At 48.3% G+C, this 23,723-nt stretch overlaps 1 protein-coding gene across 7 annotated transcripts; it reads left to right on the forward strand.

Annotated features, from left to right (window-relative positions):
• The first annotated feature begins 5,671 nt into the window (after positions 1–5,671).
• Positions 5,672–23,711, forward strand: LOC144731843 (isoaspartyl peptidase/L-asparaginase-like). Of its 7 annotated transcripts, XM_078613136.1 has the most exons (8): positions 5,673–5,987; positions 8,205–8,610; positions 9,378–9,520; positions 13,201–13,364; positions 14,091–14,209; positions 17,296–17,406; positions 18,890–18,988; positions 22,823–23,711. In XM_078613136.1, exons 2-8 carry the CDS (start codon positions 8,274–8,276, stop codon positions 23,026–23,028), a joined length of 1,179 nt encoding a protein of 392 aa, XP_078469262.1. In that variant the 5' UTR covers positions 5,673–5,987; positions 8,205–8,273; the 3' UTR covers positions 23,029–23,711. The 7 variants fall into 7 exon arrangements, with proteins under 7 accessions (XP_078469293.1, XP_078469262.1, XP_078469292.1 ...); XM_078613128.1 differs by having other exon boundaries at positions 5,674–8,610; XM_078613146.1 differs by having other exon boundaries at positions 5,679–8,574.
• Positions 23,712–23,723: the final 12 nt, after the last annotated feature.

Genomic DNA, 23,723 nt, shown 5'->3' on the forward strand with positions numbered 1-23,723 from the left:
AAGGTGTCAGTTTTGTTGCCAGATAGAAGGGTAAAAAAACAATAATCATATTTTTACTGGCAATTGAGATTCCAATGGTGTGAAAGTCAAGGTATCGCTGTATTTGTAGTTTGCGTGTTTCTCTCTCGCCATGGTCGCGTGGATTTTTCTCCGGATCCTCCAGTTTTTCCCCTCCACATTTAGAATCAACAACATGCGTTTACAGTATTTGGCTGCGATAAATGTCCACATGATAAGCCACTTCCTTGAGCTATCATTTGTGGCCAGGTCGCTTCTAAAAAAAGCTATATATCTCAGTGGGCCTTTCCTGGTAAAAATTTGTTTTAAAGTTTAGTTTTAATAGTAGTGAGATGTATACTAGATGTGGTGTGTCGGGCGCGGAAAAACATTTTCGAGGTCTCTGGTACACTGGAGTTGGCGCTCGACTCGTAGTAGCCCACAACCTGAGTTGGGGGTTGTGAGTATAGTGGATGTGGTGTGCCGGGCAATACCCGAACATACACGGCCAAGCTAAAAACCCTGATGTGCATGCAGTAACACATCTGCTGCATCTTCTTGGTTCTTTCAGTAAAGTCACGTAGAAGGGAAGTAATAAAATAATAAAAACATAGTAAAATAATTCTCACGACGTTTCGGCCACAACGCAAGCAGCCGTCCTGTTACTTCCCTTCTACGTGACTTTACCGAAAGAACCAAGAAGATGAATCCCTGCAGTCACGAAAGCTTTAAATCGAAACTCCTGCTGCACTTGATTGTAACAAACCCATCGACTCGCACCTCGCGTGTCCTGTAGTCGTGGACCTTAAGCCAGTGAGCGTGGGGTCACGGGTTAATCCCTGAAGAGTTGGGCTGTCCGTGGCTCAGTCTTTGAATTCTGCGTTGTAGGATTCCCAGTAAATGCCACGCGCGTGTGTCACCTTACGTAACCCAGTGCGGACCCAACAGCCTCAGGGCTCTCCTATCTTCGTCCTACAAAACGGTAAGGGTGGGTGGGAAACGCGACGCCACGGCAGCTATTTATGAATGTTCGTGGGGGTGTTGAACAGAGTGCTCCATTTCATTTTTTTTGTCCCCTCTCCTTTGAAGTTCACCGATCTGGTAGATAAGTGGCGTTCCTTTTCCTAGCCACCCACCAGCAACTACCTCAACCGATCGCCACCACGCTCCGATAACAACCACCACCAAAGGCATTCACCAACGCTAACCACCACCTACAATCACCACAACCCTCGCCTGCTCGACAATAACCACCACCTACAATCACCACAACCCCCGTCTCCTCGACAATAACCACCACCTACAACCACCACAACCCTCGCCTGCTCGACAATAACCACCACCTACAACCACCACAACCCTCGCCTGCTCGACAATAACCACCACCTACAACCACCACAACCCTCGCCTGCTCGACAATAACCACCACCTACAACCACCACAACCCCCGTCTCCTCGACAATAACCACCACCTACAACCACCACAACCCTCGCCTGCTCGACAATAACCACCACCTACAACCACCACAACCCTCGCCTGCTCGACAATAACCACCACCTACAACCACCACAACCCCCGTCTCCTCGACAATAACCACCACCTACAACCACCACAACCCCCGTCTCCTCGACAATAACCACCACCTACAACCACCACAACCCTCGCCTGCTCGACAATAACCACCACCTACAACCACCACAACCCTCGCCTGCTCGACAATAACCACCACCTACAACCACCACAACCCTCGCCTGCTCGACAATAACCACCACCGCCCCCAGTATCTTGTACAGCTGCCGTCGTGACGGAACATATTTTTTTGTGTTTTAGTTTGTTGGCCTTCCCCCGCACCTCCGATTAGCACGGTTGGCTACGTGCGGTGCGAAAGAAGTTCAACATACACACACACATCGTCATATTCCCCATGAAACCAACAACCTTCACAACCCCTCTCCTCTTGCCCGACAACCACCACCACCACCAACATCGCCACAACAGCCAGAGAGACGCCTCCGATTGAAACCGGATTTTCAAGTACATCGAAGTTGATAGTGGCAACGCGTTCGCCTTTTGACTGCACACAACAACAACAATCAAACATTCGTTTTAACTGTCACGCGACGAACATTACTCTCAGCGAGCGTGGAGAAGTGCTACCCTCTCAGCGGTAGTTCTGCGATGTCTGATTCCGTGGGCCATTCACTTCACAAGATGAGATTGCGCTGCTCTGCGTGAGAGATCCGAATGGAGACTTTGTCTCAGAACATGACATCAACAACGCAGTCGTGTTAAAATTGGGGGGGGGGGGGTTTGTTAGTGCATGGTTCCTAGATCTTTCTCCACTTGTTATCGTTAAACATCGTTGTGCCAAGGCTCTGTCTTCTGCGGCTTCTAATCTGCTCCTAGGGCTTCCTCTTTTCTCTCTTCTCTGTCTGTTTCCATTGCATCAGTTTCTATATTATGTTCACTACCTAGCCTGATATACAGGAGGTCATGGGTTCGCCTGTATATTTTGAGTTTGCGTGTCTCTCTCCCCATGGTCGCGTGGATTTTTCTCCGGCTCCTCCAATTTTTCCCTCCGCATTTAGAATGAACACGCGTTTAGAGTATTTGACTGCTGTACATTTCCACGTGGCGATAAGCCACTTCGTTGACCTATCGTGTGTGGCCAGGTCGCTTCTGAAAAATAGCTATCAAAGCTCGGTGGGTAATTACCTGAAAAAAGATGCTTGTTTTAGTTTACTCACGCGTTATTCGTCCTTAGTAGATACCCCACCAATTCTGCCCTCTTCTTCTCGACAATAAGCATCGCTGCCTGCTCCCTCATCCTCTTTCTGACCTCTTCCAGGCTCCCCCCCCCCCCACCGCGTGCTGTTTGCCCAGCACTGGTGTATTTGTTGCCCCCAGAGTAATATTTGGTGGAAACGGCGACTTGTTCCACGTCGATTTATCGTCGACAACACAAGTCGTAGCCTTGCGTAAGAGAGAGAGAGAGGTGCGGCGCCCGCCTGTTTATTCACGGATAAGGCGGCGGAAATGGCAGGTTAAAATAATCGAGGCGTGAGGTGTTAACCGCCGACTCGTGAAAACCTCGCTGGCAGGCGAGAGGGGCGTTGCTGGTTATGTAACCCGCTTATCCCGTCGTTGTGCAATGTTCAGTCCGTGAACAGAGCGTGCAAGTTGAGTGGGTCTCTCCACACGCGCCTTATCGCCATCGGCTTCGCGAGTTCTCTTTACGGCTCGTTGGGTAGGAACATGTCGGTGCCGAATGTAAAACCCAGCCTAAGTTGTTGCGCCACAAACAAATAACTCGAAGTAATCGTGTCGTTATCGACAATATAAATAACACTGGTCAAAAACATTTAATTCTGGCCTGGACTTTTGCAGCTGCTCTAGACTAATTTCAGGGTGCTGATTCCAAATCTGATCTCAGATTTGCTCTATCACATCTCGTTTGTATGCTGTCGGCATACCCCATTTTCATTGATTTTATCCGAAATTAACTCTGTCACTTATGATTGCAAGTTGTTGCGAGTCAGTGACTGGTTTAGTGTTAAAATATGGTGCTGTATTTTTAGTATAGTGTGTTTATAATATCATTTTATGTAGATATCCACATTTATTTAATATTTTTCTTCTGCAGTTTTAATTGAAAATGCAATATTTGATATCTCAAAAACCTGATGTGATAGACAAAAACTGATGCCAGATTTGGAATCAGCACCCCAAAATTACCTTAAACCCGTTGGAATACCTAATGCCAGAAAAAGTGTGTCGACCAGTGTAATAGAATAAATAAGCGACGTCTCCCCTCGTGTGCAGTATCCGTCTTCGTCTTCTTCCACGCGTTTGTCCCACTTGTGTGGGCTCCTGCTGTCCTTGCGAACCTTCTCCACTGCTGCCCCGTCCTGCACAATCTCTCGTTCCGGGCTACCGTGTCCCATCGCATCACATCGCCCCCCCCCTCACCTCTTCTTCCGCCTTCCTCTTGATCTATTTCCTTTCACTTGCATCGCTTGCACCTTCTGACCCACATAATGTTGCTGCTGTCTCTCCGCATGATCGAACCACACCAGAGCCTTTTCTCTCTCTCTCATCTTCTCTGTGATGTCTACCATCTTGAGTCTTCCTCTCACTTCTTTATTTCTCACCCTGTCCTTGCTTGTTGAACCCAACATCCACCGCGACATCCTCATCTCTGTGACTGCCATGGCTTGGTCCTCCCTCTTTCTTGTGCCCCAGCACTCGGCCCCATACAGCAGCACCGGTCTCACCACCGTCTTGTACTATACACGACACGTTTCCCTTCGACCAAACTGGGACCCTCTTATCGCACACCACACGAGCCACCCAGCCCTTGTTCTTGTTCTCATCTCTCCTTCCAGTGACCCATCAGCAACCATTTCGTTGCACCCTGGCACTTAAACTCGTTCGTCTTCATTAACTGGTTATTTACAAATTGCAAACCTCCTTCCGCATCATTTCCACTGAAATTTGCCACCATACACTCAGTCTTTATCCGACTGATCCTCAACCCATTCCCTTCAATCATTTGCACCCAGATCTTCAAATCATCTTCCACTACCCCTCTGCTTTCACCGCATAGCACAATGTCGCCTGCAAAGAGCGTACACCACTATCGGTCTCTCCACGTGCAAAAAACATATCAAATGTATTTTTAGACAAAGCATCGGACCCATATCTCAGAGAGAAGCTCTTTGCCAATAACCTGTGGCAGTTGAAGCTGCTGATGAGACGTTGTAATTTAGAAACCTGGTTCGGAGTTTCACTTTGTCTCGAAGCAATGCTGCTGAAATTCACCACCCTCAGATGGCCGTGGCGGGTTGATAGGTTGTACAAAATGCTACGAAAAATTACGTGGAGGAGACATTGCTTATTTATTTTGTCATCTATATTCTCCGAAACGTTGCTGTAAATTACGTTTTGAGTTGAGTACAATATTACTCGTCTTTACCATTGCGTCAAACCCGCGAGAATCTTGGCTTGCAAGCAAGATGTTACAAGTCCAAACCGGCCCAGATATTGTTAGTACTGAATCAACGCTGCTCATCGCATGCCCAGAATAATATGGGGGCGGTGGTTTGTGTGTTATTGTTTACGTGGAGAGACAGGTACATCCATAGTCCAGGTTTTTTTGGGGGGTTAGATCGCGTAAATATATAAATGTGTCGTTAAACCCGCCACCACCCGACACAGCCAATGAGTAAGGGTTGTCATGTAAACAGAACGTGCCAATTCGTCACTAGTACAGCACACCGGTGTGTTGGAGAGCCAAGCCACAACATTTACAATCTGAGTACGACGTTTCGCCAGTAATTACAACCAGCTTCATCAGGCGACAGCCAGGCTTGGCTCTCCAACACACCGGTGTGCTGTACTAGTGACGAATTGGCCACGTTCTGTTTACGTGACAAACCTTACTAGTTGGCTGTGTCGGGTGGTGGCGGGTTTAACGACACATTTATATATTTACGCGATCTAACCCAAAAAAAACTCTATTATGGATGACATTGGTCGCGAAAGCCTCCTACGTGTTAAACAGACAGGTGCATATATGAGCGAGACGTATAATTAACAAGATGAGATTGGCTTGATGCTCATGGTGTGTTGCGTCTTTAAGATTACGCGCTTAAGTCCGCAGGAGTGTGGGTCTCGTTTCGGCCATGCAGGCACGCGGTCCATAATGCTAAACTGGTGGACACCAAACCGCTTACAAAGAAGCCTTGCAGCAGCAAGCAGCCTTACAGTGCAGCAAGCAAGACACTCTCTCTCTCTCTTCACGGTCAGGGTCACAGGTCGACTTGAATGAGTGAGTGTGAGAGTGTACGTGAGTGTGTGTGTGTGCGTGCGCGCGCGTGGACTTTGTTGTTTTTTTAACGAAAGGAGCCATCTTCGCTTGCAGTTGCGGCCGCCCTATTTAAAATTCGTCATTTCTCATTCGGCTCTTTGAATCGACAGCGCGCAAGAGGTGAAAAACATGGCTTTCCGTGCCGCTGCTGTTTGGCGCGTGTGAATCTACGCCCCGACAGCCGCTAATATAGCCACGCCGTTCCTGCTGCTTGCTTGCTGCTGCTGCTTATCGAAGCGTGCGATGCTAACGCGAGTCTGACATTGCAAGTCGCGTGCAAGGCCACCCGGTCACGTAAGTGTGTGAGTGTGTGCTGTGCTTTTCAGTGAATGATCGAAGCAGCTTAGTCAATAAATGGAAAATTAAAGACGCGAGCCACGGCAGTGCGATTGACATTGTGGCCATGCATTGCATACTATGGAATGATTTCGTAAAAACATTGAGACGCAGAGTTCTATAGTAACACAGATATACAAATAGACTCGTAGAGATACATTTAAATACATAGAGATACATGAAATATGAGCCAAAGTAGTGTGATCGTGGCCACGTAATTCAAACTATGGGCCATATAGTAAACTCAATGAGACACATAGTAACACATAGACGCATAGATATACATAGAGACCTAAATAGACACATATAGATGCATATAGACACATAGAGATGCATTAACGATTGCCTAATCAATGTGATTTTACCCATACAACTCAAACTATGGACCATATGTTAAACCGCACCTCCAATTAGCACGGTTGGCAATGTACGGTGCGAAAGAAGTTAAACATGCATACATATAAACCACCATAGTCTCTGCTCCTTCAACGGAGGAATATAAAAACTACACGAACTCTCTCCTCTCTCCTGAAGCCCTCTCGTGGCTAGCAGACCTCAACATTGGCATGTAGCTGCTAAACATATTACCATAGGCAAGAATAGAGTCTGTTATGCGCGTCTGAAATTCTAAAGATGATCTGATAATGCTGCTGCTGTGTTGACAGTGGGTGTGCACAAGGACAAGAACAAAAACATTAAAACAAGAACTCAACACGTTCGCCAATTACGCTGTGGCCTCAACAGTAAAACAATATAATAAGTGACGTTTCAGGCAATGGTCATTCTTCATATTTTCTCCCGTTATTTACGTATTCATCTTTTTTGTTTTTGATTTGTATTTGATATCACCCGTGTAAGCGACTGGTTAATTGATGCGCAACGTTGTGGGATGCGATTGCACGAATTACGCAAAATAACATGAAATTATGATTATTTTTATTATTTCCAAAGTTTATTCTGGCAAACTTAATTTGGAGCTTTCGTGACTGCAGGAATTACTCTTTGGTTCTTTCGGTAAAGTCACGTATAAAGATAAAATAATAAATTAAATACTAGCATACGACGTTTCGATTGCAACACAAGCAATCATCATCTTGTAGAAATGAAATATAAACACAAATCTAGTATACTTAGAAATGTAATGTAATACAACAGAGAGTCGGATAACATAACAGTCAACACCCTACCTGGTTGATTACGTTCTTCCTGAGAATGCTACATTTGAGAGAGAGATAAAACAGAACCAGAGACATATAGACAGACATATAAGCAGACAGATATCACAGAGATACATAGAGAGAGAACAAACATATCATCCGTAAATGAAGACATCCCGACATGGCGACAGTGGAAGCAGGGTCAGTGCTGCCTTATGGATGCCTGTTAACGGGGTTCAAACAAAGTCTGCCCCAGGTTCCTCCCAACCACCCCCTCCGAGCCCCGGTTGACAACACATGCAGGGCGGATGGCTCCTGGTGCACAAGCAGAGCCAACAGAGTGGCCTGAGACAGGCGGGACCGATAAGTCGGGGACCGATTGCGAGAGTGGCATCTGCCAACTACAGGGTGCTTCAAAACAATATGAACACTTCTGAGAATTTGCAACAATACGCCTCCTCCGGCTCTGGAGACCACCTGGAGAAAATTCCAGGCACGCGTTGACAACGATGGCGAACAAGTGGATTCTCAGCTAGAATGAGTTGATGGTTTCAGCAGTTGAAATGAGTACACCGCAGTTAGTTGATCGCAATATTGCATGTGGTGGAGTAAGTAAAGTGGAGGTAGTCACATGTAGTACTCTATGCAGATGGATGGATGCAATCATCTCGTGCAGGTGCTAGGTGGATTATTACATCTCAGAACTGGTGAGAGTTGGCGATGGCATTGCGGAGGTCTTCATCCACCAGCAGTAGATCGATCGACCGATCATGGCTGATAATTATTATGAACCTCAATCGTCAACCAATCTTTATTTGACGCGCCTATGTCGCCCTCAACAAAGTAGACATCAGCGCAACGCGATCGAGAGGCGAGAAACGCAGCGGAACAAAACGTGCGCGGGGGGTTCGCGATGCAAGCGCCTCCCAAGGAGTCGGGACGTGACGAGAAGTCGCAGGCGGCGGAGAAGATGAACGACGACGACGACGATGACGACGAGACGAGGAGGAGGAGGAGGAATCCCGGGCTGGCCGTGGTGGTCGTGCACGGCGGGGCGTGGGCCATCCCGGACGATCTTGCCGAGGCGAGCATGGCGGGGGTGAAGGGCGCCGCCGTGCGAGCCCACGAGCTTCTGTCCCGCGGGGGAGGCAGCGCGCTCGATGCTGTGGAGGTGGCCGTGAAAGCGCTGGAGGACGACGCGGCCTTCGACGCGGGTCTGCGGTGCCGCCACTCTCCCTCTCTCGCTCTGTGTGTGTGTCCATCGCCGGGGGTATCTGTATTCACGTTGATAACTTAAAGACAAAAATTACATCTTCTTGGTTCTTTCGGTAAAGTCACGTGGAAGGGAAATAATAATAAAATAATAAAAATAAAACATATTAAAATAATTCTCAGGACGTTTCGGCTACAACGCAAGCAGCCGTCCTCAGGTGAGGACGGCTGCTTGCGTTGTAGCCGAAAGAACCAAGAAGATGAATCCCTGCAGTCACGAAAGCTTTAAATCGAATTTTTTTTTACAATTTTTTGTTTTACCAGGTAAGGCCCACTGAGCTATATAGTTCGTTTTCAGAAGAGGCCTGGGCACAAATGATAGCCCAACGCGCAGTGGCTTATCAAGTGGAAATGTATCGCAGCCAAATTACTATAAACGCATGTTTCTAATTGTGGAGGGAAAAACGGGAGTACCCAGAGAAAAATCCACGCGACCACGGGAAGAGAAACACGCAAACTCCAATTCTACAATAAGCATCAGGGTCGGGATCGAACCCACGACCTTAGGGTTCTATTTGTTTTTTTGATGCAGGTCCTTCGGCTGTGGATTTCACGTCGCCATTCGCTTAGTCTCGTCGACTAAACGTTGAGCCTCTTTAGTTATGAATGTCAGATTAGAACAGTTGGCTACGTATGGTGCACAAGAAGTTCAACTACATATATCCATAGGTTGGAACCTCTTATGTCGAGGCCAATATTACAGCAAAAAAAAATTTCATTTATGACCATGCATCTCGCCTCCCAGGCCATGGCTCGGTGCTGACGGAGGCTGGCGAGGTGGAGATGGACGCGCTCATGATGGACGGGAGGACACTGCGCCTGGGCTCCGTGTCGTGCGTGCAAGGGGTGGCGAACCCGGTCAGCCTGGCCCGCGCGGTCATGGAGAAGGTGCGGTGATGGGCAGAGGGCAGAATCCCGTGTGTGTGTTCTTGTGCACCCGGTGACTCGACGGCAGAGCGAGCTGCTTCAAATCGAAACTATACTAAACTTTTACACCATTGGTAGCTCATTTGCCAGTAAAAAATATAATTGTTTTTTTACCCTTTTATCTGGCAACAAAACTGACACCTTTTGGCGTCATCTGGTCCAACACCATGTGAGACTAGGCTCTAAGGAAAGCTGTCTCGGGTGTGGACCAATCAACTTCAAGGACAGTGCATACATTATGTTTTTTGTTTGCATTATGACTGCAGGTATTGTGGTCTATGCAAACATGACTCGTAAAAAGGTGTCAGTTTTGTTGCCAGATAAAAGGGTAAAAAAACAATTATTATACTAAACTTTTTTTTTATTTTACCAGGTAAAGCCCACTGAGCTATATCGCTCTTTTTCAGAAGTGACCTTGCTACAATTAATAGCTCAACGAAGTGATTTATCATCATGTGGAAATGTATAGCAGCCAAATACTCGAAACGCATGTTGACCCGGAGAAGAATCCACACGACCACGGGGAGAACATGCAAATTACAAATATACAACCTTCAGGGTCAGGATTGAACCCATGACCTCGTGTATGCCAGGCGAGGTAGTTAAAATCTGGGGCGCCCAATCAAAAGGTTGCGAGATCAAACATTGCTTGTTGGTTGAAAATATTACTTTATGGGGAAGTCAACAATGGTTTCCCTCGGAATAGATTCGCCTCCACCATGGGAATGTGGAACTTCCACCACTGGCTCATCACCCATACCCTCTTGTGTATTTTCAAGTATTATATATATGAGTAGTTTTAGTCGATGAGAGTTGACCCGTGTGTAGGTAAGCTTAGGGAAAAAAGTGTTCCCAGTCCATCGGCAATCAGCTGCAAATGATTTGTAGCAGTAATGTATGTATGTATATTGAACTTCTTTTGGACCGTACGTAGCCCACCGTGCTAAACAGTGATTTCACCTTGGAGATGCGGGCTTAGCCGGTAGGATTCTGACCATTCAACTGCTCCCAAACAACATTTAAGGATTTCTACATGAAAGGCGAACGCCATATTTTTCAAAATTCAACCTTTAAAAAATACCAAATGCCTCTCCGACCGTCGGTTGCTTATGTGGGGGGGGAGAAGGAGGAGAGGGAAAGGATTGGGGGTGGGGGGGACATTCAGGATTTTCAGCTCGGGTTGCTCAGCGATTGAATTCCTCGTCGCCACGTCACCCTGAAGGTCGCGTTAAAGACATCGCCCGGCTCCAAATCTGGCGATCGGAGCACGCGTGACCTCGCGAAGGTCGAATTTAAATTTGAGCCGCCGAGCCCACGCCCAGTTTTCATGAAGCCTTAAGGATCCTGAGCGACAAACACCGCTCCCAGTTGCCGCAACCCAACAGCCGAGCAGTTTACACACTGCATCACGTTCACACGCCAGGATTCGTAGATAAAATAATAACAATAATATACAGCCCCTTGGTTTATCCATCGCTTGACGAAGGCCTCCTTATGCTACAGCAGCCGTGTCACCGTGCTGGTCAGTGCAGATTATTGAATTGGGGGGGGTGGGGCGGGGAATATCTCTCGACACCGATGGTAGCCATGGTCAGGAATTGAACTCCTTTTGGCGGGTTCACAGTGCAGTGCGCTAACCACGGCAAACATGAGTTCAAATCGTGACCACTGCTCGCGTTGATGTCGAGTGACAACCGAGCCGTGTCCCCGAGCTGTCCGGCATGGTGAGGTCTGGTTAAACGAACCCCTACAACCCGGGCAGTGTGCGTAGGCCCTCATGCACCAGTGGATCGATGCGTACCTCTGTGTGTGAAGATACCTGCCCTGGTGTAACGGTCATCAGCGCCCTGGACTTGCAATCCAGAGATCGCCGGTTCGATTCCATCTTCCGGCGCGGAAGTTGAAACGATGAGCCAAGTATTTTTTAAATCAACCCCCCCCCACCCACCTCCTCCATCCACCAGCAGTGTAAGAGGGCACGCCACGGTGAGGCAGTCAATCGGCACGTCACGTGTGATGGGGTAAAGCATCGGCAATCCCAAGATGCTTGGCCAGCGTGAAAGAGGAGACCAAATATCCCCCGAGAGCTACATGCGTCTGTCAGGTCTAAATGCGTTTGTATCGTTGCAGATAATGTGCTGTATGTACGTTGAACTTCTTTCGCACTGTACGTAGCCTACCATGTATATCGGAGCTGCGGGGGGAGGACAGCAAGCTAAAGACAAAAAGCAGTTTTAAAGAAATCAGTTTTCAATCGAGATTTAAAAGTGCATAGTTCCAGTGGCTTCCTAATAACGGAAGGAAGAGCGTTCCAGACGGCCGCAGAAGCGCATCTGAAAGCGCGCGTCGCAGTGACCGTCTTTGTTCGATGGCTCAGCCAAAAGCGGCTGCGAGAATGACCGGAGTTCCCGCGATTAGTTTAGCGGTCGGCACACTGAACTTGCACTCCAGAGGTCACCAGTTCGCTCTCCCACCACGACAGGTGAAACAACGGCGCAAGTTTCGTAAATGCCCCCCACTGCTTCTGTTTGGCCAAGCGGTATAAATGTATTCACCCCAGCTAGCCGAGTGACAGCTGACTAGCATATCGCGCGTGGTGGAGTTTAAAGTGTGGGCCCACACGCTACCTCTTCCAACAACTTCCTGCCAATGTTGGTGGAAGAGGAGACCAAAAATGCCACTCTCGAGTTCCCTCCGGTGGCGGTAGGGCCCTTTCCGCCAGCAAGAAGCAGTTGCAGGAAGACCCTCACTGAGTCCTCCTCCGCCTCTCATCGTTCATCATGAAGGTTTGTGTTGGGTTATATCGCGTAAATATAAATGTGTCGTTCACCCACCACCACCCGACCTCAGCCAATTCTCACAATCGCCTGATGAAAGCTGGTTGTAATCGCCGGCGAAACATCGTACTCGAATTATAAGTGTTGTGGGTTTATTCTACAACATATTCTTAGGACTGTTTTTTTGTAATTTATCTTATTTGATACAGCAATCGTGCTGTGACGGTTCCACCTGAAGACGGAAGCTTGTGTTGCCTCCGAAACGTCGTGATTTTTATTTAATTTTATTTAACTTTTATTAATTTGAATTTTCTACCTACGTGACTTTACCGAAAAAAAAACCTAAGAATATGAATCCTTGCAGTCACGAAAGCTTCAAATCTAGAATTATTCTCCAACACACCAGTGTGCTGTAGTAACGAATTGGCACATTTTGTTTACTTGACAAACCTTACTAATTGGCTGTGTCAGGTGGTGGTGGGTTAACGTCACATTCATATTTACGCAATCAAACCCAAAACGAAATCTTCTTGGTTCTTTCGGTAAAGTCACGTAGAAGGGAAGTAATAAAATAATAAAAATAAAACAATAAAATAATTCTCACGACGTTTCGGCCACAACGCAAGCAGCCGTCCTCAGGTGAAGAATGAAACACCACCAAGCTTGGAGCGTATATTTAAGCTGGGTTGGAGGGGGGAAGAAGAGCGCCTTGACAAAATTATTTGCATATCAAGAGGAATTTAGCATATTTAATTTATTTAAACGAAATCTTTGCTACACGAATGACATCGGTTGGCGAAAGCCGTTAAGCCGACCTCTCATCGTCGTCATCGTCCCGTGTCGGTGCGACAAACCACGCTGCAGACGGAGCACGCCATGCTGACGGCGGCGGGGGCCGCGCGCTTCGCCGAGGCGCTGGGGGTGGCGCGCGTGCCCCAGCGCGAGCTCGTGACGGAGGCGGCGCGCTCCGAGTGGGAGCGCTACCGGCGCTACCGCCACGCCGTGAGGGCGCTCTTCAGCTCGGAGCGGTGCGGACACACACGGACGATGCCCGTGGACAAAGATAAAAAATTAACCCGTAAAAACAAAGTTTTTTACTATAAATCCGTTATATGCGTGGCATCGGTTTTATTTTATTATTCATTTCTGTTTTTCTTGAGTAAGAGTTTCATTTTTATCACATTGGTATTTTAAATTAAATATGAAAAAAAAAAATTCTAAAAAGTGGAACATTTTGGAATTTTTTTCACGAAAATAAATTGTCACGCACAACGAGTCTGTGTGCAAAATGTCAGCTCGATTGGATCACGGGAAGTGGGTTAAAAAACGACCGAAATATTTGCACGGTCGTAAGCGCGCAAGCAAGCAAGTGAACTTAATATAAAGGATTTGAAAAGATCCCCCGTATAATTCTAGATTTGAAGCTTTCGTGACTGCAAGGATTCATATTCTTAGGGGTTTTTTTCGGTAAAGTCACGTATGTAAAACATTTAAATTAATAAAAGTAAAATTAAAATAAAATAAAAATCACGACGTTTCGGAGGCAACACAAGCTTCCGTCTTCAGGTGGAACCGTCACAGCACGATTGGGTGTCTTGTATGTTGCTGTACTTCCCCCGCACCTTCGATAAGCACGTTTGGCAACGTACAGCACAAAAGAAGTTCAACATACATTTACACGCGTACAATGTGTTTTTTAATATATATAAATGCGTCTGTTTATGTGTGTTTGTAAAGCGGCTGTCTGTCCGCAGGGTCCACGACACCGTGGGTGCGGTGGCCCTGGACGCGCGGGGTGACGTGGCGTGTGCCACTTCCACAGGAGGCATCACCAACAAGATGCCCGGTCGCGTCGGAGACAGCCCCATCGTGGGTACGTACGTATGTTGAGCTTCTTTCGCACCGTACGTAGCCATCCGTGCTAAACGGAGGTGCGGGGGGAAGGACAACAAAACTAAAGACAAAAGCAGTTCTAAAACATATATATTGGTTTCTATCTAGATGATGGTTTAAAAGTGCATGGCTCCGAGTGGCGTCCTAACATCGGGAGGAAGATTGTTCAGGACGGCCACAGAAGCGCATCTGAAAGCGCACGATGTGGCAACCGTCTTTGTTCGATAGGTTAGCCAAGAATGAAATATCGTAGTACTCTACCGTGCGCATGCAGTGGTGCACGCAGATGCACGTTTCACAGGAGGCATTACTGTATTCTATACGTATATAAGTTTTGCTGGCTGGCTGGCTGCGTGTTATCTATTACTTTTCTCTGACTATCCTATCCCCTGTAACGGTGACGTCCAAAGAACGGTCACGTCCGGAGGGAGGGATGGACGCACGGACGGTTACGTCCAAAGAACGTGCAATGTTGCCAGTAAAATATTAACACAGCTGCTGAGCTATCAAGTTAGGAAAAAAAAAACGTATTTCCAACTTGGTAGGAAAACAATTGTAACTCTTAACTTTTGCAAATCATGTTTCTGTTTCAAAGGAAACACTCCAGTGCCTCCAGTACTGGTTGCTTATTGGGCAGTCAATTAGATCACGCACACTTTTTATTTTACAATTGAGACGATTACGATTAACGGGCGTCGAAAAATATCAGGGCAGCAATAGCCCCTTTTGGAACCCACCACCAATAGATTATGGAGCCGATCTAAAGCTTGTGGAGTTGAGCAGTCTCCAGTACAATACCCTCCACCTTCTACCACCTTGTCCGTCACATGCCACTATTCGGCAATGTCTCGCTACCACTGCAGTTAATGCAATGTAGCACCACCCCCCCCCCCCCCCTTAATGTTAGAGGCGCGTCCGTAATCAAGGCGACAGAGATCATCCCTGATTGTGCGCCCAAGTGTGGTGAGGATTTCCCCTCGTGTAGTTAGCAACTCACAAGTACTGCAATTAACTCATTACGTGGGAGGCAAGGCTGCCGAATGTTACATTCAAACACAAATTGTACATATAAAGAGAAATTGCCTGCTCAGTTGATTTCAGATGCAATTATCTTTGCGATGTGTTTTCCGCCTTTATAGGCTAATTGGGAGATATTTTGTCTATGTGTATGTTGTGCAGTACAATCACGCGGAGACGGGGAATACTATAAGGGCTGTTGCCGTTTATTAAAACACTCTCACACTCGGCATCCTACACTCACACCAGTGTAGGGGCACTCTCTCTCGGTCCTTCACCCGAACACTGAATAACTATTTGGACCCGACCCTCGGCTATCCTTTTGGCTCTCTCACTCATCAGCCCGAAGCGGGGGATCAGCCAACACCTCTCTGCGACGAGGAGAGAGACCCCCACTCCAGCCGGTCCTTACACTGGCTCATAACGACGACCACGCCCCCGTCACGGGGTCCCTCTTAAGAACCCTTTGGGTGGCTCCTCCCCCCCAGCTCGGCCCCGCCCATGTTCCCGAAAGTGCTTTCCGAAATCCCCTTACGTAACCCGCGACGTTACGTCACCCTGGGCCCCGCATGACTCTCAACCCGCTCGCACCTCCTTCAGCTCGCCCCCTAATAGGTGACTGACAATACTCCTCAACATATGTAGATAACACATTGTCCTGCGGAGGGAGCTGGTAGGAACGTTGGGTTGCTCGGTCAATGGCCTGCAGGGTCAACGGCGGCGTGGTGTATTCCGCAAATATGGCCGACTGTGAGGGCGGGCACAAGCCGGCGTGAGTAGGTTAAACGTTGAGTTTTATAAGGGCACCACGGGGTGACCAGCCCCTCCCCACCCAGCCCCACCCCTCCCACCCCCCACCCAGCCCCACCCAGCCCCTCCCCACCCTCCCCTCCCCACCCAGCCCCTCCCCACCCTCCCCTCTCCACCCAGCCCCACCCCTCCCATTTTTGGATGCACGACGGACGGACGGACACAATAATCCTCTGTGGGCTGGTGTAACCAGGAGGTTCCTACCAGTATGAGTATGTGTATCGTTGTGTATCTGTGTGCGTATCTGCATGTATATCTGCGTATAGTCACCGCTGGGCAGTGATGGCTAACGCACGTGGCCTTCAATCCCATTACTCTTGGAGCCGAGGGTTGGTGGATCACACGCAGATGTCGTGAAACTCTCTTGCCGTGGGTGTCGAGAAGGTGCCATACCCTGGCTCGCCAGCAGAAGGCGGTGAAATTTAATGTGGACTAATCTCCATCTTTTCCATCCGTATGGGGATTGAGTGTTGACCCCTCACACACGTGGGTTTTTCTCCAGGTGCTCAGGTTTCCTCGCACGTGTATAAACACTCATTAATTGACTGAAAACACAAAAAATCACCACCACCTCCTCCCAGGAGGGGCTGGGTGGGGAGGGGAGGGTGGGGAGGGGCTGGGTGGGGAGGGTGGGGAGGGGCTGGGTGGGGAGGGTAGGGAGGGGCTGGGTGGGGAGGGTGGGGCTGGGTGAGGGGTGGGAGGGGTGGGGCTGGGTGGGGAGGGGCTGGTCACCCCGTGGTGCCCTTATAAAACTCAACGTTTAATCTACTTACACCGGCTTGTGCCCGCCCTCACAGTCGAGCATATTTGCGGAATACACCACGCCGCCGTTGACCCTGGCCATTGACCGAGCAACCCAACGTTCCTACCAGCTCCCTCCGCAGGAATGTGTTCATGACATCCATGTGTGGTGTTTGTGCAAGGGTGCGGTAGTGGGGAGCGGTGCCATTGCGGTGAGCGCACCGCTCTACGAGCCCGGCGACGCGAGTTCAATTCCCGCCCAACGGCAAATACCAGCGATGATTATATTATCTGAACCAGTTCTGGGCCTCCTCTAGGTCGACTCAGCCTCAAATGAGAACCTGGTTCCATATGCAAAACATCGCCACTGGGGAGATAAAGACGGCCGGGCATAGGGTCGGCCACCTACCCCCACCCCGTGTGCCGGGCCGGTCTTCATCGGTGCTATTCGCTAACGCCGCTTGCCCCCCAGCAGTCTGCGTTTGTCTTTGTGCAAAGGGTGCGGAGGATACGCGGATAACGCTGTGGGCGCCGTTTCCACCACCGGGCACGGAGAGTCGATCATGAAGGTCACGCTGGCGCGACTCATCCTGTTCCACATGGAGGCCGGTGCGTGTGCGTGGCGTGTGCGTTTGTGTGGCGGGTGCGTGGCGTGTGCGTGTGCGTGGCGTGTGCGTGGCGTGGCGTGTGCGTGGCGTGTGCGTGTGCGTGGCGTGGCGTGTGCGTGGCGTGTGCGTGTGCGTGGCGTGTGCGTGGCGTGTGCGTGTGCGTGACGTGTGCGTGGCGTGTGCGTGGCGTGTGCGTGTGCGTGGCGTGTGCGTGGCGTGTGCGTGTCCGTTTGCGTGCGACCGTGTGCGAAATTGCGTGTGAGAACGATTGTTTAAGGCCGCTTTATACATTTTAATTATCATTACATTACAGCAGCAGCACCAGCAACAACTGATTGCCAATTCACTGCATTGCATAATTTATGTCATAATATGAGTAAATAACGCACTGACGTTGTTGTTACTTTTCCTCATACAGCACGATGTCGCATATCCGACTCACTGGAGACAGATGTAGGCGGATAACCGAAAATGACATGCGTGGAAAATTACAGGACGCATGCATGTGTGTTGAACTTCTTTCAGAGACACAGACGCGCGTACAAAACGGTCATTAGGCAAACATATCGTGCGAGCCGCTTTCGACGTGGGGAACATGCCTTTCGACAGAGTGAAAGTAACGTGAGATTAGGAACACGTGCGTCAGATTTGCGGACGTCTTATCGATGGTGAAAGCTGCACCTTGCATAAGCACTGCACTGGGTGTGGGCTGTTAATTGGTCAGGGCGGATATGTGACGGTCGGATCTGTGACATTGCATTTTTTTTATCTTGATTTGAAGCTTTCGTGACTGCAGGAATACATGCTCTTTGGTTCTTTCGGTAAAGTCACGTAGGTATAAAACAAAATAGATCACGACGTTTCGGGCGCAACACAAGCGTCCGTCATCAGGTGGGAAAGCATGATCTGCTGCTGATGCAGACTGTAAAAACAGACTTTACCGAAAGAACCAAAGATTATTGCATTTTTTTTATCTAAATCTTTGATTACTTTTTTCTAAACTTCTTCGTGGGGTTTAAAAATAATATTTCTATATTTGTTTAGGTTATTGGCTAAACTAGTTCCGTTCCTTGCCTAGATTTCCACTGTCTGCAATCTGCTTCGGCTTGGCTTCGTGAGCCTGATGCATTGCGTGACCCCGTAGCGGTGACGAGTGACCCCTAGCGGCACGGGCTGGTTCAGCTCACATCTTGCTATTCTCAAACATTGACAGCACAAGTTAATTAAGTTTGCGTTCATTTCGTTTTTTTTTAAACCAGGTGTAGTCCACCAAAAGACGACCAGGATCGAGTCTCGTTTGCGAGAGTGCACCTGGGTCACCAAAATTGAGGACGGATAGAAAAAAAAAGTACGGCAATTATGCAAATAAAAATCAAGAGCTAAAACGACAGTGTCACACGATGAATCGAAAATAAAGCAGTGGTAATTAATAGATTTCCCGGAGCTTAATCAAATCTGATTTTTTTAAAATATCATCACAACAGAAAAAGAGTGCAGGCGCGGACATCATGGAAGGGAGAAGATCCAACACACACACACACAGAGATCCCAACAACTTTCCCCGTGTATCTTCAAGACCGCAGGTGCAAGTTTCCATTCGAGATCACTTCCTAAAGCCGGTGTGGCCAAAAACCACGCCCGGTGACCTTTGTCTCCCCAAATGCTTGACGGTCAACGTACTGCGTCAGGTACTCATTTGAGACTGAGTTGACCTATGGGGGGGAGGGGGGCGAGATAAGGCTTGCCTGCCACCTCTGATGTACAAGAAACTGGGCAGAATAATATCTCGCAATGCCAGAAGACGGGAGAGCTCGCTTGCACGTGCATTGCCTGGAGTGGGCGTGCTGTTGTGCGATTGACAAAAACCCGGGACTTTTAACGGCACATTTCTCAAAAAAGCTGTCTCAAATTAGAGAATGGCCCTGGGGAAAACCAGGACAGGTGGCAACTACAGTTGCCCTGTGCATCATTGGGAAAGTGTTACAAAGTTACATGCAAGGCAGTTGCCCTTGTTTAAGTTGCCCTGGTGCCTTACCAGTAAACATGCAACGTTGGACCAACGTTGGCATGTAAGTTGGAACCTTTGCTACCCATAGCTTCTAAAATAAAACCCCTCAGGTTCAACACTGTTTAGCTTCTGAGGTCTGATAGGATCGGCACATTCCATGTGGTTTTGGACATCAGCCTCCTACAGTACTCGCAAATATTACTGTGGTCGACTTGAGTTGGCAGTCCATGGAATTTACCGTAATCTCCAGATGAAAAGACACCGCTGAAGTAAGCCGCACCCCAAACGAGTGCCCAAGTGTCAATACGGTTAACCAAATCTAGTCACACACACCTACAAGATTATAAGACGCATCCCCAAACATTACTCTAAAATACTGGGAGGGACAAAAGTACGACTTATACTCCGGAGAATACGGTAGGTGCAAGTATGAGCGTGGCGCGCTACCTGGATGGAAAGGAGAATGCGCCCAACGAATCGTCACGCAGTTTCACGTGACTTTTACCGTGGAAAAAAAAAATCTACCAAACCGACCACCGCCAGCAGCACAGAACGCATGCATGCACCCGCGGTATGGCAAGGTCGTCCCAAGGTGCCCACTGACAGCCTCACAACGACCAAGTGCCGCCCCCCCCCCACCCCACCAACACTTCCCCTGCATGCGGTAAAGTGCGTTAGCAAGCGCCTATGAAGGCTGACTCTGCATATGAAGCAAGGTGGAGTGACGCCACTGCCGTCAGCCGCTCACTCGTCCACACCAGTAGATGCCCCGACAATTTGCCAGCGGTGCCGTGCATTTCACAGGGTTCGAGCCCATGTCGCGCCACAATTGTGGCATTGAACACAAACGGTTGCACGATAAATGACACACGTCCACGGCATGATGGTTGCTCAAAAAACCAAGAGGCCAATGGACTTAAACACTTTTTTTTAATGTGAAGGCACCGGTGGGAGTTATCCTTATTTGTGATTTTACGAAATATAACAAAGATCAATTGTTGAGTCTCGCACACCGTTCGGCCAAGCGTTTCGAGTTGAGCTCCTGTTCAGGTTGATAAATATATACGCACAATGACGAAGATTACTCATTTAACTTGGCAGACCATATGGGCCGGTGCTCTTAGTGAGCACCTATTAACTATTTATATTTTACCAGGTAAGGCCCACAGAGCTATATAGTTTTTTTTTCAGAAGCGACCTGGCCACACATGATAGCTCAACGAAGTGGCTTATCAAATGTTTAGCAGCCAAATACTATAAACGCATGTTTCTAAATGTGGAGGGAAAACCAGAGGACCCGGAGTAAAAGTCCACGCGACCACGGGGAGAGAGACACGCAAACTCCAAATATACAACAGGCATCAGGGTCGGGATCAAACCCACGGCCTCCTGTATACCAGGTGAGGAAGTTAACATCTCCTAGCCACCGTGATGATGATGAGAGAGAGACACGCAAACTCCAAATATACAGGCATCAGGGTCGGGATCAAACCCACGACCTCCTGTATACCAGGTGAGGTAGTTAACATCTAGCCACCGTGGCACCCTATTATTGTGGACACGTAAAACAAAGTGGTGCGGTATTCATCATACCCTGCCACCTTTGTCTCCCCAGTATAGTACTGGGGAACGGTTGTTCACACACTTGCGCAACAAACTCAGAAACCCAGACTCAATCTCCAGCCAGAGTACACGGCATCAGTTGATGAACTATGCACGCTAATCGTGTGAAGTTTTACTAGCATGGAATGCACTTGCATGCCAGCTTTGGTGTGCATGCGCCCTGTAAATGATTATCAACTATAGAAACTTGAATTATCTTACCTACTGTCACTCATTTTACTGTACAAAAAGAATTCCCTGGTGTCTTGAGTGCGACTCGCTGAGCTTTGGACACTTCAATGACAATCCTGACGCAGAACTTGTCCTGACCTTCACCGGGGTCAATTCAGCCTTAAATTGTGATTACCTGTAGTGGTGTAAAACAAAAAAAAACCCACACGCACACATTTACCTGCACAACCCGTAGAGGTATGGCACTGTACTCATAATTTTCCACTGGCTGTTTTTCGGGCCTGATTATCCCCAAGGTCATCTCAGCCTGAAATGATTTACCTGTTGCGGTGTATAAAAAAAAGCACAAAGATCCCCAGTATAGCCTTTAACAGACTTTTGAGGCAAGTGCTATTAGCAAGCACCTATGCAGGCTGGAACGGCACACAATGGGGTGCCGTGGCCAGGACCACGCCTAGCCGCCCTTATCTCCCAGTGGCTATGTTTATACACCTTACCAGATACTGATTTGAGTCTGAGTCGACTTAGGGGAGGACCCAAGACCGGTTAAGATAATCGTCACTGGTGTTGGCTATGAGCGGGAATCGAACTCGGGTCGCCAGGTCCGTAGCACGGTGCGCTAATCACTACACTATCGCTCGCCACAGTGCAATAACCACGACGCCACACACACAGAGCTACCTGCATAATCTCGTAGGGGAGAGTACCCAACATGCAGGTACCTCATTCCGAATGAGATGTGTTTTTTTTTGTCCTCTGGCTGTTCTTCCAAAAAAAGTTTCAGATGAGAGAGATTTCTTTTTTTTCGCCAGAGGCATGCACTCGGCAAATCTTTCAACGATCACATTCGCACCTGTCTCCTGACACAACGCACACAGACCGGGCCATACACGATGGAACCTGTACGCGCAGGGCCCCGGTTGTACGTGCAGCACCACGCGCAAGCAGCCGTATAGAAACAAGACACACGGGGGGGGGGGGGGGGAAGTGATTACGCAACAGATGGTCTCAATATTCAAAAGGATTGTCGGTGAGGAAAGATCTCAACCAAGACGACGCTGCTCCAGTCGATCACAAGACCTTTAATTTCTGCCAGTCCACGCGCCAGTTTCCCAGTGCCAACTGCTTATGATATTTTCAACAATTTACACTGTCCTCTTCATCGTGAAAACCTGTAGAAAATCCACATCAATGCCTTGCAACGCAACTTGAATTCTTCAAGCACGTAATTATTTGCCGTTGTACATTTGCACATACGTACGTATGTATGTTTAACTTTTTTCGCACCCTAAGTAACCAACCGTGCTAATCAGAGGTCCAGCCCGTTTGTCAATCCATGGGCAGATGTAGGCCTCCCCATGCCATACGGGGCGTGGAAGGTTATTTGACCATACAGTGAATTTGGCTGTGACGGTCCCACCTGAAGACGGAGACTTGTGTTGCCTCCGAGACGTCGTGATTTAATTTAGTTATTTTCATTTATTATTATTTTATTTCATTTTGATTTTTTTACCTACGTGACTTTACCGAAAAAACCGAAAAATATTTGACCATACTTCACCACGCCGGTGCTGCCCTTGCATCTCAAGATGTGCCCCTTGTGCCCCGACCCAAGGAAAGTCCCCGGATGAGGCGACGACGCTGGCTCTGAGCCACATGCGCGACCGGGTCGGAGGTCACGGCGGGGCCGTGGTGCTGGGCCGCGACGGGCGCTGGGGGGCTCGCTGCTCCACCGAGCGCATGGCCTGGGCAGCCGTGGCCGCCGGCTCGCTCTACTACGGCCTTCAGCCTGGGGAAGTCCACATCGAGCCTCTCCAGTAAAGCCACCAAACGGTCCGGTTGGGGCCAGGACAGTTCCCCCCGGTAGTTGGCTCAGCGCTTTCCCCAAGAAGCTTTTGTGAAAATCGGGATTTTGTGCCAGTTTAACATTTGATGGCTTCATGCCCGATGGGTGTTGCAAACTTCTTACAGCGGAAAAGTCGCCAAACAGTGCTCCAGAAGTCGGTGATGGATCTTGTTAGGTTGTTACAAATGTCAATAGACGATTTCCCAAGCACTGTATTACACATAATTCGCTGATACAGGATCTTTAATACCTTTAATACACAGATGCAATCACGTCACTAGACAATTAACTAGAAGCATTACTCAAAGTAAACGATGCAGGATATGTATATGCATATTATCCGTGCTATCGGTTCCCTGCCTCTATTCAAGTCTCATATCCCTTTTTCCTCTATCTATGACTCACTGCCTCTGTACAACATTATTTGCCCAGTTTTTGTACGGCATCTTGAAATGCAATATATTAATCCACATCGTCAAGCGTTGCAGGTATTACCTCCTAATAATATATAATTTCCCTAGTTTATAGTCACAAAATGTATTTGCTGATTAAAAACTTGGCAAAAATATTGCCTGCAGTGCTGCAGGCAATATTTACGTACTGTATTTCAAAACTATAATTACCGATTTTCATATCAAATAAAATAACTTGTTACGTTTACAGTTGTTCG

The sequence above is a fragment of the Lampetra planeri genome, chromosome 2 (genome assembly GCF_965212315.1).
Source record: "Lampetra planeri chromosome 2, kcLamPlan1.2.h2, whole genome shotgun sequence".
Classification (NCBI taxonomy): Eukaryota; Metazoa; Chordata; class Hyperoartia; order Petromyzontiformes; family Petromyzontidae; genus Lampetra; species Lampetra planeri.